General features: G+C 33.7%; 1 protein-coding gene across 5 annotated transcripts in view; it reads right to left on the reverse strand.

The window, feature by feature from the left end:
- Window positions 1–17436, reverse strand: part of Fgf14 (fibroblast growth factor 14) — a 626226-nt gene that overhangs the window by 140187 nt on the left and 468603 nt on the right. For all 5 annotated transcript variants that reach the window (XM_029541653.1, XM_021203046.2, XM_029541652.1 and 2 more), the window contains one exon: window positions 14333–14436. In XM_029541653.1, coding sequence (XP_029397513.1) covers window positions 14333–14436 — 104 coding nt within the window. The remainder of the gene's footprint in view (window positions 1–14332; window positions 14437–17436) is intronic.

Raw genomic sequence — 17436 nt, forward strand, 5'->3', positions numbered from 1 at the left:
CAGAAAAAGAATAGGGTCAGAAGGAAGTGTTGAAGAATACATAATGTATGTACAACAGGAGAAAAAATAGAAATTCAAATAGAAATGTAATCTCTAAATTATCAAAAGCTGGGATCATTTTCTGATAAATCTCAGCTCAACATGAGATGCTGACAATATTGAGGACAATTTTTCTCTTTACATTTTAGCTGTGAGTTTTCAGCAAAGTCAGGATTATATTGATTCAGTCATCTCCAACATGGTTTTGGGTTTCCCAGCTGTGTGGTGCTATGTTTCAATAGTTAGAGGTAGAGAGTTCTGCAAGACTCTGCAATATAGGTTGTTCTGTTTGCGGTAGTCCCTAATGACATTGGAATCCTTACTCTTTTGTCTATGTACAAATATGTCTAGATCTTTCTAAGAGGGTATTTGAGTTTGTATGAGTTATTAGACAAGATCTAATATAAAAAGGGAAAATATAGAAACAGAAATATGTACACAGGGAAACACCCTCTTGCCATGACAGCATTATCAGTGTGAGGCTTCTTTAAAAGTAAAGACAACAATGATTTCTAGCAGCTCCCTCAATGAAGGAAATGGGACAGTCATGTTTTTCACAGGAACTTAACCCTATCCATACTATCACTTGAGACATCTTAGATATAGAGGAATAAACAAATTCATTTCTAAGTTTAAGAAATGAAATTTGTTTAAGCTATGAAAGTTTAAGCTATGAAATTTTAAATACTTTGTTGCAAAAGCTCTAGAAAGCTGGCAAGACACACTACTCAAATTCAATCACTTTAAAATAAAGAAAAGAAAATAATAGAAAATTACCAACTGTGATGTCTAATCTTTGTGGTGAGCATAATTGAATTGAGAAGTACCTAAATACACACGGTATAATATATATGTATATATGTATATTCCCATCTGAAGGTTTGAAAATGGGATTAACTAGGAAAAGAAGGCCATCACTGAGTGTAGGACGTGCCAGTCTACAGTATGGTAGCTAGAATAAAAGGGTGGAAAGGAAAAACCAAGAGAGTTCAAACATTCCATCTTTCTCTGATTCCTGTTCACTGTGATGTGAGCTGCTCTGCTCTTGTACACCTTCCTTCCAGGACAAAATGCAGCTTCTGTAATTGTAAGCCAAATTAAGTCTGTCCTCTCTTAAGTAGCTATCACACTAAGAAATACTATATAACAATTGCTTTAAAAGATGTTTAAAATCATGAGTTAAGAGCAGATTTCAAGCCTTACTTCTTGCTTCCCCTCCTTTCCTTTTTACTCCTGACTTTCCTCATAATTATCGCCAATAACATCTGATGAGCACCTGCTAAGGTTTGACATGGTTCCCAGTGCTTGCATGTTTAACCAACTCAATATTCACAGCTTAAAAACTCTACTTGAAACAAAACAAAACAAAAATTAGAGACATAAAACTAAAAATTTTCATAGTCAAGTCATTATTCTGCTTCAAAGTGATGGGATCAAAATTCATCCAGGTTACTAGAATCCATGTCTGATGTTTCCTGGATAAACTCAGATTTATACTACTCATTTTCTATGGTTTGAGGGACTTTCTCAAAGTACAATATCTCAATACAGAATGACACATAATGGTCAATTGCCTACTTTGGTGAACCAATTGCATCATAGGCCCGTTGATCTACTCAACAATATCACTGCAAATCTGAGATGCCTGCCATCACAACATATGTAGCTCTCATTTTTTTTTAAGGTTCAAATCAAGAAAATGTGAGACTACATGTTTTGACATTAGTAGTGTCACTTTAAATCTTGTCCTAAGACATTATTAGAAACCATGCTTAATTCATCATTGTTCTCAAGCTTGATAATGCTTCTAATTGTAGAATTTCCTTTTAAAACCCTTTTTATGTATGCGTAGATGTGTGTGAATTTATATGAATACATGTATTCAGGAGCCTTTAAAGGTCAGAAATGAACACAGATCTTCTGGAACTGGAGTTACGGAAAACCACCATTTGAATTCTGGGAACTTAGTGGATTTTTCCTTTAATGAGTATGATGTGTCCTTCCCATCACTTTTGATAACTTTTGGTTGAAAGTCTATTTTATTGACTATTAGAACGTCTACTCCAGCTTGTTTCTTGAAACCATTTTCTTGGAAAAATTTTTCCAGCCTTTTAATCTGCGGTAGTGTCTGTGTTTGTCACTGAAGTGTGTTTCCTGTATGCAATGAAGTGCTGGGTCCTGTTTATATATTCAGTCTTTTAGCCTATGTCATTTTATTGGGGAAGTTGAGCCCATTGATGTTGAGAGATGTTAAGAGCCAATGACTGTTGCTTCCTGCTATTTTTGTTGTTAGAGGTAGAATTATTTTTGTGTGGCTCTCTTCTTTTGGATTTGTTGTTGAGATGATTAATTTCTTGGCTTATTTGCATGTAGTTTCCCCCCTTATGTTGGAGTTTTCCTTCTATTATCCTCTGTAGAGCTGGATTAGTGGAAAGATATTGTTTAAATTTGGTTTTCTAATGGGATATCTTGGTTTCTACATCTATGGTGATTGAGAGTTTTGCTGGGTATAGTAGCCTGGGCAGGCATTTTTGTTCCCTTAGGGTCTGTATGACATCTGTCTAAGATCTGGCTTTTAGAGTCTCTGTTGAGAAGTCTGCTGTAATTCTGATAGATCTGCCTTTATATGTTAGTTTTCCTTTTTTCCTTACTGCTTTTAATATTCTTTTTGTTGTTGTTGTTCTGTGAATTTATTTTCCTGACTATTATGTGACAAGAGAAATTTCTTTTCTGACCCAATCTATTTGATGATCTGTATATTTCTTATACATTTGTGACTCCTCTCTCTCTCTCTCTCTCTCTCTCTCTCTCTCTCTCTGGTTTGGGAAGTTTCCTTCTATAATTTTGTTGAAGATGTTTTGTTTTCTGGGCCTTTGAATTGGGGATTTTCACTCTCTTCTATTTCTATTATTTTTAGGTTTTGGTCTTTTCATTGTGTCCTGAGTTTCCTGGATGTTTTGGGTTAGGAGCTTTTTGCACTTTGTATTTTCTTTGACTGTTGAGTCAATATCTTCTATGATATCTTCTATGCCTGAGATTCTCTCTTTTATTGTTTGTATTCTATTGGAGATGCTTGCATCTGTAACTCCTGATCTCTTCCCTGGGAATTGAAACCCCCAGAACTTCTGCAAAAGCAACAAATACTTGTAATTGCTGACACTCTGACGCCTAATTATTGATTTTTTTAAAAAATATTTTTTATTTACATTTCAAATATTATCTCCTTTCCTGGTTTCCCCTCTGAAAACCCCCTTTGTCTCTTTTAGAGAGGTGTTAAAGGGAATGATAGACATTCTTAAATTTCATCTCCATGGGAATAATAATACAAATATATAATAATTTTTCCCACGTATTTGTCCCTCAGAATTGTACTTTGGGATTAGAAGTTTTTTAGATTCTTGTTCAAACAAAAATTTATTTTTGTATGCACTTTCATTTCCCACTGCAATTCTCTTTCAAACTGATTAGGCTACTTTAAATGGTCACACGGTTTTTACATTGATGGCTCAAAGTTGAATTCAGCCTTAACCATCTCTGCACCACCATAATATGCATTGATTTTAAAGAACGGCCAGAATCATTGTTCAATAATATAAGATAAATTTGAGTATTTAAACCATGTAGTTTACTACCATGAGGAGTGTTTAAGGTAACCAAATGCAGTGTTAGGAATTATTGCACTGGCAAATCTCCCGCAATTATCCAAGTTATGTTAACACTATGTGGAAAACTCACACATGTGAATATCATCTTTATTTGATATTTTAAAACATATGTTCACACACTCATGACTCAAAGTAAATACCAGTGTAATTATAATCATTGCAGTTTCCCCGAAATTTCTTTCAAGTGGTACTGGAATATAATAAAAGGAAAGTAAGAATGCTCTCCATTCATCTCCACTACACCAATGTCTCTTCACTAAAGTCTGTAAATGGGAAATATGCTTCGATTAAGGTAAGCATGGCAGCAGGCAGGATGCCTATTAGTCTGACTGTACAGCTGCTGAGAGTTCAAATAGTTTTCATGGATGCAATAAATATGGCCATGTTTGCTGACTTAATGAAACTTATTGTTAACATTGTCACAGAAGATGATAAGTGTCTGAATATTATATAAAATGTAACTGTTTCGTCTTTTTTCTAAACAACCAAAAGTTACCACCAGGTAGTAAAAAAGTCATTAAGAATTCTCAGGGTCCTAGTTCATATTGCTGTTCCTCCTATAGGGTCGCAGACCCAAGGTCGCTCCTTGGGTAATTTCTCTAGCTCTTTCATTAGGGGCCCTGTGTTCCATCCAATAGATGACTGTGAGCTGTGTCTCTAGTTGTATATGTAGCAGAGGATGGCCTAGTCGGTATTCAGTGGGAGGAGAGGCCTTTGGTATTGTGAGGATCATATGCCCCAGTACAGGGAAATGCCAGGGCCAGGAAGCAGGAGTGGGTGGGTAGGGGATCAGGGCGNGGGGAGGGTATAGGGAGCTTTGGGGATAGCATTTGAAATGTAAATGAAGAAAATATCTAATTAAAAAATGCCTTAAAAAAAAAAAAAGAATTCTTAGGGTCATTCAAAAGTTCCAAAGAATTGACTCAATGCTAGTTTACTGCCATCTGTTATTTGGCCTTTTGAGTTGAATTTTAAAAAAATAAATTAGTATATTTTCTAATAATTTGTTATTTGAATTGCTATATATAACATAATAGTTAAATCTATTAATGAGGCATTATATGATGTTTTCATACATGAATTCTGTTCATGTTTCAATAAGCTTAAATATGTCTGCCTTCTCAAATACTAATTTAATCTTTAGGAACAAATATTCAAAATCATTCTTTCTAATTCTATTTAAGGTATATAGCACATTATCAGAACCTGTGTCCATTTTACCTCGTTTGCCTCTTTTAAATTTATTCTTAGCCATCTTATTTTTTTTTTCTGTAACCACTGTCAAGGTAATTATTTTCTTGGTGTCTGATTCATATAATTTATTATAGATATATAATATTTCTGATTTTAACATGTTGATGTTCTAAAACTTTTTTAAGCTTCTTTATCAATTCTTACTCAGTTTTGGAAGGATTTGGGGGGCTTAATCATTCGTTTGTCTAGTTAGTGGTTTGTTTACTTATTTTGAGACAGAGTCATATTGTCCAGACTGGACTGCAGCTTGCTGTGTGGAAAAGAATAGCCTTGACCTTCTGCTATTTCTGCTTCTATCTCTCAAGTTCAGTATCTGTAGGTGAGCCAGCACACCAGGATTTATATGATGCTAGAGAAAAAACTCAGAGCCTCACATCAATATTAAGCAGTCATTCTTCCAACGCTCTATGTTTCCTCCTTGGGGAAACTTCAGGCATTATATAGAGTAAAGTGATGGATGTGGGATCCTTGCCATTTATCTATCTATCTATCTATCTATCTATCTATCTATCTATCTATCTATCTATTTATTAATACTAACTTTGAGCTTTCTTCTGTCGTATGATGTCAGCTGTTGGATTATTATATGTGGTTCTTATTATGGTTGGCATCCACCCCTTCCACACTTAATTTGTGAAGCATTTTCATCACAAAATGTGTTGAGTTCTACCAAATCTCTCTGCAGCTTTGCAAACATCTTAAGTAATTGTTCTTCACTATGCTCATACAACAGTCCAGAAAATTAATTCTGCACCCTTTGCCTTTGAGGATCTATAAATGGCATGACCTGTGAGGTACAGGTATTATTACTCCAGATTGCTGAAAATAGGTTTTATTCTCACAACACTTTATATATGAGAGAAAGAAAAATACCTACATGTATGTGTGAAAATTTAATACTTAGTATGCTGTTTGTTATTTTCATTCTGAAGAAAAGATGCATCTTAGTAGCTTGTGATTATAAGATTGTTACATAAAAAACACACATTATATGTAATAAAGTTATATGTTTTTCTCTTTTAGTTATGACATTTTTGTTAACAAGCTCACATGGGAGGATAATTAACAAGAATAATCCAATAATACATTAAAAACAACTTGGAGGCTTTAGATATACGCACCTGTAAAATTCAGGCATAGTTTATTCACATCTATATTGCTATTCCTACCATCACTTCCTCAAATGTAAAACCACTGCAAGTGGTCAATATCAGTTGATCACTTTTAACAAATTCATAAATTATTTTTAAATCACTAAATGTTTAGGTGAAGTGTGACACCAATAGAAAATGTGAAATAACAACATGTGCTTATCATAACAATGACTATGGAATATAGATACCCAGTATTTCAATAATCCCATAGGCAAGAGACTTGTAAAGGAAATGATTAGAATTTCTGGCCAATAAAATTAAGTGTGATATTATATTCCATATTACATTGTATTTTCTCTAACCACTATCAGGAATATATTTTCAAATGAAATTATTATTCCTAAATACTTACAGGACTGGCTTTGTGAATCAGAAAAGCAAAATGTGTTGGTACATACTGTGTACTCACAACTGTGACTCATTAGTATCTTTTTCTTTTCTATTTTTTTCTGATTGATATTTTTTGATAAATTATGCATAAAATTAATATGAATTTTGTCTTAATCCAAAATACTACATGGTATTTGAGTTTTTAAGTACACAAGAACTTTTATTTAATGCAATTCTTCCCTCTGTCCATTTCAGTGTTCAAACCTTTATTTCATACTCTAATTTTAAATTAAATAAAGGATTTACTGCTATTTCTCCTAGGTAAGCATTTGGTTCTGTTAACTCTATAAAACTATCTTTCAAATGGCTCAAATTGCATTAGGAAAATAGTTAAACCTTTTATGGCACTTTGAATGATTTCTTAACAATTTCCTCTTTTTGTTTAATCATATTTTATATCAACATGTATTTCTCCTCGGATATTTATAAAAACACCTCTCTCTTATTTTCCAGCTAAACTTAAGACTTTTAAGCAATTTAAAAGTATGTTTGTTCTACTATTCTTATTGTGGAAAATACAGATATATAGTTGAAACTAAAAGAAAAAGCATACAAAGATAATTATTCATAACTATAGTCTTATCTAATTTGTGGTATATTTATTTGTTACCATACACTGAAGCAATCATTTTCTAGCAATCACAGGTGGTAATTCTAAACCTCAAATTTTCTAACCAAACATTTGGCCCACACTTATAATCCCAGAATATAGGATGTGGAAATAATAATAACAGGAGAACAATCCAAACCCTGCCACATAGTAAATTCTCTACTATCCTGGGCTACATAAGGCTCTATTTTTCAAAATATTAAAACCAGAAGAATTTTCATTTTTATACGATTAATGTATGATTTTAAAATAGGAAATATTAAATATAAATATTTAAATAATAATAAATATCATAGGAGGTATGAGGATATCCTATAGATATCCTACATATTTCAGCCATCATTTTTAATTCAACATAGTTAAAATTAATATGAATATTAATATTTACTAATATTAATATTCAACTTAATATAAATCTTAATTATAGAGAAATGTTTGCAAAGGAATTTGAGCATTTGCAATGTGAACCCTTTATGTGATTTCTAGTAATAAAATATAGTGTTTTTCAGGCCACAATAATATGCAATTCTCAGGGGACATATCAACATATGTGTAATTTATTCTTCATTATCTCTTAACAAAGAAGATACTGGTTTTCTCAGATTAGTTAAGTAAATTACAGCTCAGGAGGCCAATACCCTTAACTATAAGAAAACAGAACTCTTACCAGAAAAACCTTGGTGTGACAGGGACTGAGATTAAGGTAGAAGAAGTTCAAATAATATTATAATGGTCCACAAATGAAAGATGAGTTAATTGTAGAAGTTTATATTAATAAAAGAGTCATCAGTTTTCAAATGTGTGTTATTGTACTCTCATTGAGGAAATGTGCAGTTAATTTATTATGCAAAGCCACTAAATACTTCTCTCAGTATGTAAACCGAAAGTCATTCTTTGTTAGGTTGGTACCATTAGGTACTAGATGTACCAACTTAAAAATAAAGTTCAATAGTCCTCTTTCCCACAGGGCGATTTCTGCTAAATAATGGCTAGTAGCCAAGATAAATGACCAAATAAAATACTTACATCTTGTCAGAAGACAAAAACACAGTGATTCCAAAGACGTAAGAGAATATCTTATTCCCATCTGGTCTATACTGTTATTGAAACAACAAATGGCCACCGACTATAAGGTCTTCACATGTACTGAGAAATGTGTACTAACTGACTCATCTCTCATTGTCTAATACAATGATAGGGTCTTAAAGCTACTGTCTAACCTAAGATAATACTCTAATAAGCTCTAATATGGCCTGCTCAGAAGCACATTGTGTACCATTCATTAAATTGCATTTCTTATTGAGTGAATTATTTTAGGACCAACAATCACTATATTGTGAAACTCTAAATAGCTCAGAACACTGCACACACTTTGGCAATCTAGGTAAATAATTCTGTTGAATCGTACCATCCATAGCTTATCTATAGAAACTTTAAGTTCCATGAGGCCACATTTTTTTTATCATTTCTTCTTGTCTACCTGTGTACTGGGTCAATGCTAGCTAACAGTCAATGTTCTACTAAAAAATGATCACTCTTTCAAGAGAACTATAGTTTAAAAACCAGTGTAAAGAGATAAAAAAATACACAGAAGATCTATCACTTAAAAACAGTTTTGTAGGCATTTGTGTTTATTCTTTTTGTTGCTGTAGTAAAATCACATGTAAAATGCAACTTATAAAAGAGTTAATTTGGACTTATGGTTCCAGAGATATGAATCCATCAGGTCAGGGAAGCATAGAATGAGAAAGTGGGTATGGCAATTGGAGCAGGATGCTGACAGAGTATATCCTCAACTAAAGTAGGAAACAGAGAGAAAGCGAAATCGAAGAGAAACAAGGCTATAAGCTGCCGAAACACACCTTAGTAATAAAGTTTACTTTTTCCATCCAGAATACACCACTCACCACCTTCCCAAACATTGCCACCAAGTGAACACTAAGTATTTAAGTACCTGAGTGTATTAAAATACATTTCTCACTCAAAACATGCCAGATAGGCCCACATGGAAAGAAATCATGTGGCTACAGTACGTGGGATGTACTTTAAAGTAACGTTCTCATCACCAGAAACATGGTGATCACACAGGGAAGGAGAAGAAAGTCTGTACTCTGACCCCAGGAATGAGATTTCGGTGGACTTGCCATGCTGAGCTACAAATAAAATTCAATCTCATAGAAAGTAAAGGGCCATAAATTTAATTTACAAAATAGAGTTACATAGTTTTATTTTCATTTTCATAAGTCTGAAAGGCATTATCTTCTAAAGCAACTCAGGTTTATTGATACTGGTAACATTCTGCCCAGTTACCCTAGAGGTGCCCGGAAGTTGAAATGTACTCCTGATTTCTTAGACTATTTTCTTCTTAGGCTTTGCATGTTGTAGACTTCACAGCATTTGCAAGTTACAAACCAGCTGTTACTGGTTTGAACTCTCCCTCTCATTTTATTTTCTCCAGCCTAAGTCTTTGTCTTTCTTCCTGTTACCTTAGAGCTTAAGATCACATTACTTGTTGGGTTATTTACTCAGATTGAGTGGAATGATCACCACTACCATTGTATCCTTTCTAAATGGCCAACCCAATTTGACTAAAGAGAAAGGTAAGCACTACCTATGGACACTCCATCTCCTTCATGCCACTGGATGTCAGACTAAGGCATAAACCAACAGTCAATAGTCATTTATCTGGTTTCATCACCATCAATACCAAATAACAAAGTATGAAATATTAAAGTCATAGTAGGTTAGAAGTGATGGGGACCTGTGCTTTTCAAACTGTTATTCAGGTACTAGCTCTAGAAAGACTAACGATATAGAGCCAGTCTTGTGATTTTAAAACATGTGAACTTACTGAACTGGAGTCTAGGAATCTTCTGGGTCCATATTCTGAGGTCTGAACATATATAAAACATTCTACACAAGTCATATGCAAATCTTGGAGCACTGTATGAATACCTGAGATTTTCCTTCTCATACATTAGAACTATTTTTATGAAAGCTCAGGTTATGAATTTAAATCAGCTAGCTTTTTGCTCTCTTATCTGTAATGGATTCTGTGAATTAAATAAACTATATTGGGAAGATTTTTTATTAAATATGGTGAGTTACTAAGCTTCTTTCTACTTTATTCCTTTACCATTATAACGTTATTGATTTCATTTTTAAATCTTTGCCACACGAGCATGAATAAAAGGAAAAAGAAACATCCTCCATTTTAGAACAGTTCTATCTTTACATGCTTCTCTTTTGAAATTTGTTCTTTGACAATTTCATAAATGACTATAATGCATTATAATTATATTCACCCACATTGCCATCTTTGACATCCAAGCCTCCAACTCTGGATGACCCGCTTCTTCCCAAGTGTTCTTCCTAGTACTTTTACACATTTTGTGCAAAAACCCACTGATTTTCATAAGAGTTGCCTGTATAAGCTTGTATGGTACCAGACAATATGCTACCAAATACTCCAACAGCCACTAACCACCATTTAGGGATGAGGCCCTATCAGCCTCTGCACTATTCGTAATGGAAGGTTGACGGGCTCTTGATCTTAGGCAGGTAAACACAACTTCTAGGGGTTTGTGACTGCAATGACCAAGATGTTTCACAGCACTTGTCCCCATTTTTTTTACCCCTACAACATTCCCTGAGCCTTGGATAAAATGCTTGTTTAGGATGATACAGATATCCCATTTAAGAACATGCATACACTGCCCACAGAGTCTAGAAAAGGGAAGTCTTAAACTGGAGTTACAAGTACTTGTGAGACTCCATGAGGGTTCTACAAACAACATGAAGATCCTCTTCAAAACCATAAAGTGCTTTTTAACTGCTGAGCCATCTTTCTAGCCCCACAGGGGATTTCTTCATCTTCGAAAGTGGGTGGTATGGTAAAACAAAACAATATACCTGATTGTTTCTCTTGGCACAATAGGTAGTTCTAGCTAGATTAAACATACTTTATTTTCTTAAGCAGTATTCTAATGCATTTAATTCTAAAACAAAATATTTTCCAATTTTTGTTCTCTGATCTGAGAGCTAGTATTATACTTCCAAGCAAAATGTTCATATGACATTAAATCTCTTCAGACACATCAAATAGCATACTATAATCATTAGGACCAAAAAAAAAAAAAAAGGTTTTGTCAAATGAAAGAAAAATTTCCACAGGCAACAGCTCCCTCCAACCCTGAAAATATGGATATTGATTGGGAGCAGTCAAGACAACAATTTTGTTCTCACAAGGTAGAAATGTTGTTATTGAACACATTAAATATCTTTAGCTGGATAGGGAAGGATTTCAAGAATTTCCGTGAAATAGAGAAATATATGTCTAGATTCCAGCATTGTTGTGAGGTCATGGAACAGAATTCATTTGGAAAAGCTTATTTTATTATCTACTTTACTCCAAAACATATACTTCATAAAACGCATATACTGAAAGGGCACTAAGTTAAATTTCTTTTTTAAAATTTATTTGTGTGTATTTGTATGCATGCGTGCATGTGCACACATTTGTGTGTGTATGTGTGTGTATGCATGTGTGTGTCATCATATGTATATTATGCCCTCAGAGGCCAGAAGACAAAGTCAGAGCTCCTGGAGCTGGAGGGCCAAGTAGTCTTCTGGAAAAGCAGCTGGTGCTCTTGATCACCGAATAAACTCATAGGCCTATAAAGTTTTAGTTTTTTACTGACTATCCTGAAATGAAGTTTATTCCCACAAAGACTTTTAGTTACAGCATTATGCATTTTTAAGTGCACACAGTCTGGGTTCATAGTACCAAAAGTTGGGAAGAAGCAAAACCAAAACCTGTAAGTCAGAGACTCAAGCCATCACAGGGGATGCTCAGAAGCCATCCATCCAAAACACCAGTAGAAGACAATGAATCAAGATCCTTCAATACTTACATGTACAAACACTGTTTCCCATAGCAACTTCATGAGTTCTGAATCCTGAACAAGGAAGCCATGTTTAAGGTGCTTGAAGCTGAACTGTGGGTAGCTGCCTTGTTTCCATTGTTACTGTACTGGTAGATTGCTTTAAACATACTAGAATTTGGTCTAGGCCAAGACACATATCCCAAAGTACATAATCTGGCTCAAAATAAGCAATAATTAAAAGCATCTCCAATAGTAGAAAAAAGATAAAACAAACAGAAATGCTCTAATAACAGTACATACACCAGGAAACAATTAAATGAAAAAATTCTTTATCAGTGAAATATAGATTATTCAAAAATGTTATTTGGGGAAAGATAAACAAAAAATAACAAATGTCAAATCAGTAAAATTGAGTTGTATCTGAAATGAGTCATCTCTAGAAATGAATTTTTGTATGTTTTCCTAGACAATCTGTAAGAAATTCTATCTTGATCTTTCTCACAGCATGCTGCATATTCATCTTCTGCAGCAGCACATAATTTGCATAATATAAGAGCAAGTTCTGTGCTTTGGAATACCCTTGGGTAAGCTTAGATAAGAGGGACTCTGATGTTACTTTGCAGTTCCCTTTGACAGTTTCCAGATTTGCTAGAAAAATAGATTGCCTGTTGTGGAAGGGTGAAGAGAATTTTTATAATATATGATATGTGCATAAACTCATATGCTATTGATTCATAAATATATGATGATATTATAACTGAATATTATAGCTGTTTGCTGGTAATATTGAAAAATAACAAACATTACAAGAATATATATGAAAATGTAAAGCAAACACGGGAAAATTATTTTAATACATTTACATTTTAATCTACTGGTTTATGCTCAACAAATAGTGGAAAGAAGCATTTCAGTTTTGTTTTTTTGTTTTTTTGTTTTTGGTTTTTGGTTTTTGGTTTTGGTTTGGTTTGGTTTGGTTTGGTTTTGGTTTTTTGAGACAGAGTTTCTCTGTATAGCCCTGGCTGTCCTGGAACTCACTCTGTAGACCAGGCTGGCCTTGAACTTAGAAATCCACCTGCTTCTGCCTCCCAAGTGCTGGGATTAAAGGCATGTGCCACCAAGCCCGGATGGAAAGAAGCATTTCTCACCAAATTTTACTTTTTTTTTTGTCTTGCAATGGAATGAGATTCTAACTATACTATAGTGCATGAGCACAGAATACCTGATGAAAAATGGGTTAAAGAAGAAATCATCCAGTGGAGGCTATGTAGCAGAAAAACTGGTCAGTTTCTTTTTTTTCTTTCTTTTTTTTTTTCAGTTTCTAATAAATATCAGAAATAAAACCCAGAAAGCCATGCTTAGATTGGTGTAAGATATATACATAATTATTGGAAATATTTACATCAAAATATATTCACTATTGTAATTCCTATTAAAACAAATATAGTTGTCTGTTCTTCTATGTCTTCTTGTTCAGTATCCATACTTTCAAACTAGCCACTCAAAAGCATTATAAAATCTTGTGCTTGTGCTGAATGTATAGATAGATAGATAGATAGATGATAGATTCTTGATGTAACTATTTCCTAAACCATACATAAAACAACTGCCTCCTTATTATTCCCTTCATAAAGAATCATCAATAAAGCAGATATGGTATACATGAAGAAATGTAGTCAATACACAAATATTTCACCATTTCCTAAGAATGACTTTAACTTCCTCAGATTGCACTATCCACAGAGGCTGGGAAGCCCTGCCTATAGAAACTGAGGGATGACTGTGTCCCTTTCTATTTCAAACCTCACACTGTATCCTTTTAAGAAATACAAATTTTTGTAATCCAAGTATAAGTGAGATCATATACTGTATTTCAAAATGAAAAAAAAAGACTTCATGGAAACACAGACCATGCCACTGCTTTCTTGTGTATATGTACACATACCAAATAAATATTCAGTTATTAAACTAAGTAAAATTAAATTACTAAAGGAAAATGTGTACAAATAGTACTTCTTTTGAAAGTTTTCCAAACAAGTGCATCTATAAGGAGAAATATAAGATCATAATAACATCATATTTTTCAGTTTTTTTATGAACTAGGTTGTGTTTCAAAATGTGGCAAACACATTTCCAGATGTAAGATTAGTATTTTTTCCAGATCACCAAACAATTATGAATAATTAATAAGCAGCTTCTGCAGTAGCACAGTAAGGACCAAATCTCAAAGTCAATGTGTCAGAATCCATGCACACACATCATTAGCTTTTGCTGCTGCTCTAGCCATTTTACCAATACTGCACTGAGGGCCAATGTCATTAGCATGTCACTTACTGATGGGTAGAGGTAACCTTCTCCATTCATTGCTATGTACAGCCCTGTCTTCACTCCCTGGATGGCAACCACGCGCAGTCCCACTGGGATGAGGTTGAACAGTGCTGTTGAAGATAAAGGTGATCCGTCACCAAGCGGTAAATGGAGCAAAGCATTTCAATAATACTTCCTCTTTTCTTTCTGTTATTTAAGAAATATCATAATATTTCTAATTTGCGAGGTCAACTGAAGAACTTTACGAGGAAAAGGCTTCTGCTATATGGAAAAATGAGCATTTCAGTTTCAGCTTCCCCATAGAAGACTTGCTCACAACAGTTTGAAGGGTTTGAGGGACAGAACAGAATCAAGCCTGGAATCATGCTTCTATTATCAAAGCCTCTGACCCTACTAGATTTCAGGGAAAGAAAACCACCTAAGTATATTCCCAAGGTGCAAAATTTTAAAAGTCCAACTTGAAAGTTGACTATTAATTTCTATACAGTATGACTGGGTACTGCAGTGCAGCATAGGTCAGAAGTTCAGAAGTAATTCCAAAACTAAATTAAGTTGGCAGAAACAACATGAGAAAATCCAAGAAAAGATGTACACCTGCCCATGTGATAAACTTAAAAGGTGCCAAGAAAATTAAACAGCATGCAAATTTTTAAGACTTTTATTTATTGATATTAGATAAAGCTATAAAAAAGTGGAATATACTTAGTTTTATATTTCTGATAAGTTAAAAACACAATTATATGTTTATGTTTTCCTCTTTTCTAAAAAAGTATTTAATACATTTTTATGAAGTATGTACAACATCATCTTGTATATTGTCAACAATAATATCTCTGGTATACATATACTACTTAATAAGGCTTCTATTAGTATTCTTAGTGCAAGTGTTATTGAGAAGAAGGCTATTAATTAAATGCTCTTATTCAACTCCATAACTTGAATTTACTTCTGAGAAGTAGGAGTAGGCATGGGAAATGCTTAGCTCTTAACATAAATATATAAGTAAAATGTCTTATCTTTAGGTCTTCAACTCTTTTGCAGAAGACATGTCATTTGAAATTGATGGGCAATTGGGTTTCATTTTAAGGTCAATAAGTACATAATTAAAAGTAATGTTGAAAGTTTTGTTCTGTTTTTTCTTCTTCAGAGTAATACTATGTATGGTGGAGAAAGTTACTCTTTTGCAATAATTACATATTCCTATTCTCCAGATAATACCAAAATCTGCAGGTCAAAGGAAAATAGTCAGAAATGGTCTCGAGAATTACCCAGAGTTTAACTTGGGGGCCCACATGTGGAAAGTTGAGTATCATTTTCACTATGCAAAGTAATACTGAACTGCCTTCTGCAGGATTCTAGAAGAATTTGGCATATAGAAAAAAAATTTAGTCCTTTTCATTTCTGTTATTTAGTATTGAATATGGTATGGTGTCATGGGGTAATAGGCTTTGTCCTGTTATTCTCTGTTTCTTTTTTGCCTGTGAGGTTTATGTTTATTTTTATCTTTATTATCTCCCTAAAATTTGAAAGGAGGGACACTGTTTGAAAATTCATAACTTGCATGCAGAATTTTAAGAGAAAACATATTCTTGTGTATGTCTACCTAACCTGACAATTTCAAACCTAGTTACTTTAACCTCTGTATCCTGCTTTTAAAAAAGTGTTCTAACTTCTGAATATATCATGTCATATATATGGTATAATACCCAACGGCAAGAGTAATATGAATACACTAAAATAATACATTATGAAAAGTAGGAAAGTTCTAAAATGTAGCCTAAAATAGCCATAATAAAAACTACATGTCTTTCTTTTCTCAGGATTCTGGCAGGGAACATGAAAACAATTATCATTTACTAATTAACTGTGTAGAGCTGACCATGGAAGAAAAGTGGTGCTAGTTAAAACACAGATAAATTATTTTTCACTCTCCTTAAATTTTATATTACAAAGCAATGAGGCACATCCTGATGGGATAAAAATAAAGATGTCTCTGTGATTGTGTTTCTGTTTAAAAGAAATCATTGGTCTATGACTAGATTTCAACCCTAGCTGTGCGTGAAAATGGCTGTGTTTATGAAATAAAATGACTATACCCAGCCCTAAGCCAAACAACTCAGAATCTTCAGGGCTGGGTTAAGAACACAAGAAGTTTCTGATGAGCTCCTCAAATGAGCCTATACTGCAGTTGATTTGAGAACACATTCTAAACCGCGTGCGCGCGCGCGTGTGTGTGTGTGTGTGTGTGTGTGTGTGTGTGTGTGTGTGTGTGACAATTTTTGTGTATTTCAGACACTCAAATCTAACTGTGCATGTGAACTATATACCTCACACCCTCACACCATGCCAGAAAAAGAAGAAAGCAGAGAGGAAGCTCTTTCCTTTAGGTATAGCTTCTCTGTTTTCTTTTCCTTTGAAAACTTTTGTTATGATTTGTGCTGATAACACTCAGTCTCTAATCTTATGAAAGAGGAATTTTATTTATAAGACATCTGCCAATAATTGTTTCCTTTCTTCACTGTGCCTGAGTTATTTCTACTTCTCTTTTCCCAATAAAAAAGAAAATATAAATAAATAAATAAATAAATAAATAAATAAATAAATAGGAAAGAATATAGAGATCATTTTAAGGCAAAAAATATGCAAGACAAAATAGATAGAAAGATTTATTATTTACAAAAAGAAAAGGAAGATTAACAAGAAAATGTATATATAATATTATTTGAAGGGAGGAAAGCAAGTTCCACAAATTACCAATGTAAACCCACTATTCATAAATCTCAGCTCATTTCAGATATAAAGATAGTGAAAATGTTAATATTTTACATAGAAGCATCATGTGTAAAACAACGTATTCCATGTCATTAACTGATCTCAGAATCCATACCTCAGAACTTGATGAGTAGAACTAAAAACACAGGAAGGGTTGTGTAGTGGCTATTCCTGGTTGTCAACTTGACTATATTTGAAATGAACTACAATCCAGAATTGGAAGGCTCACCAGTGAACCTAATTTGGAAGCTGGGAGATAGAAGTTTCTGATCTGGATCTTGGTATGGAGATCTTGAGACACAGTGGTGATTGAATCCAGAAGATTAAGACAGGGAGAT

The sequence above is a fragment of the Mus pahari genome, chromosome 8, assembly GCF_900095145.1.
Source record: "Mus pahari chromosome 8, PAHARI_EIJ_v1.1, whole genome shotgun sequence".
NCBI classification, from domain to species: domain Eukaryota; kingdom Metazoa; phylum Chordata; class Mammalia; order Rodentia; family Muridae; genus Mus; species Mus pahari.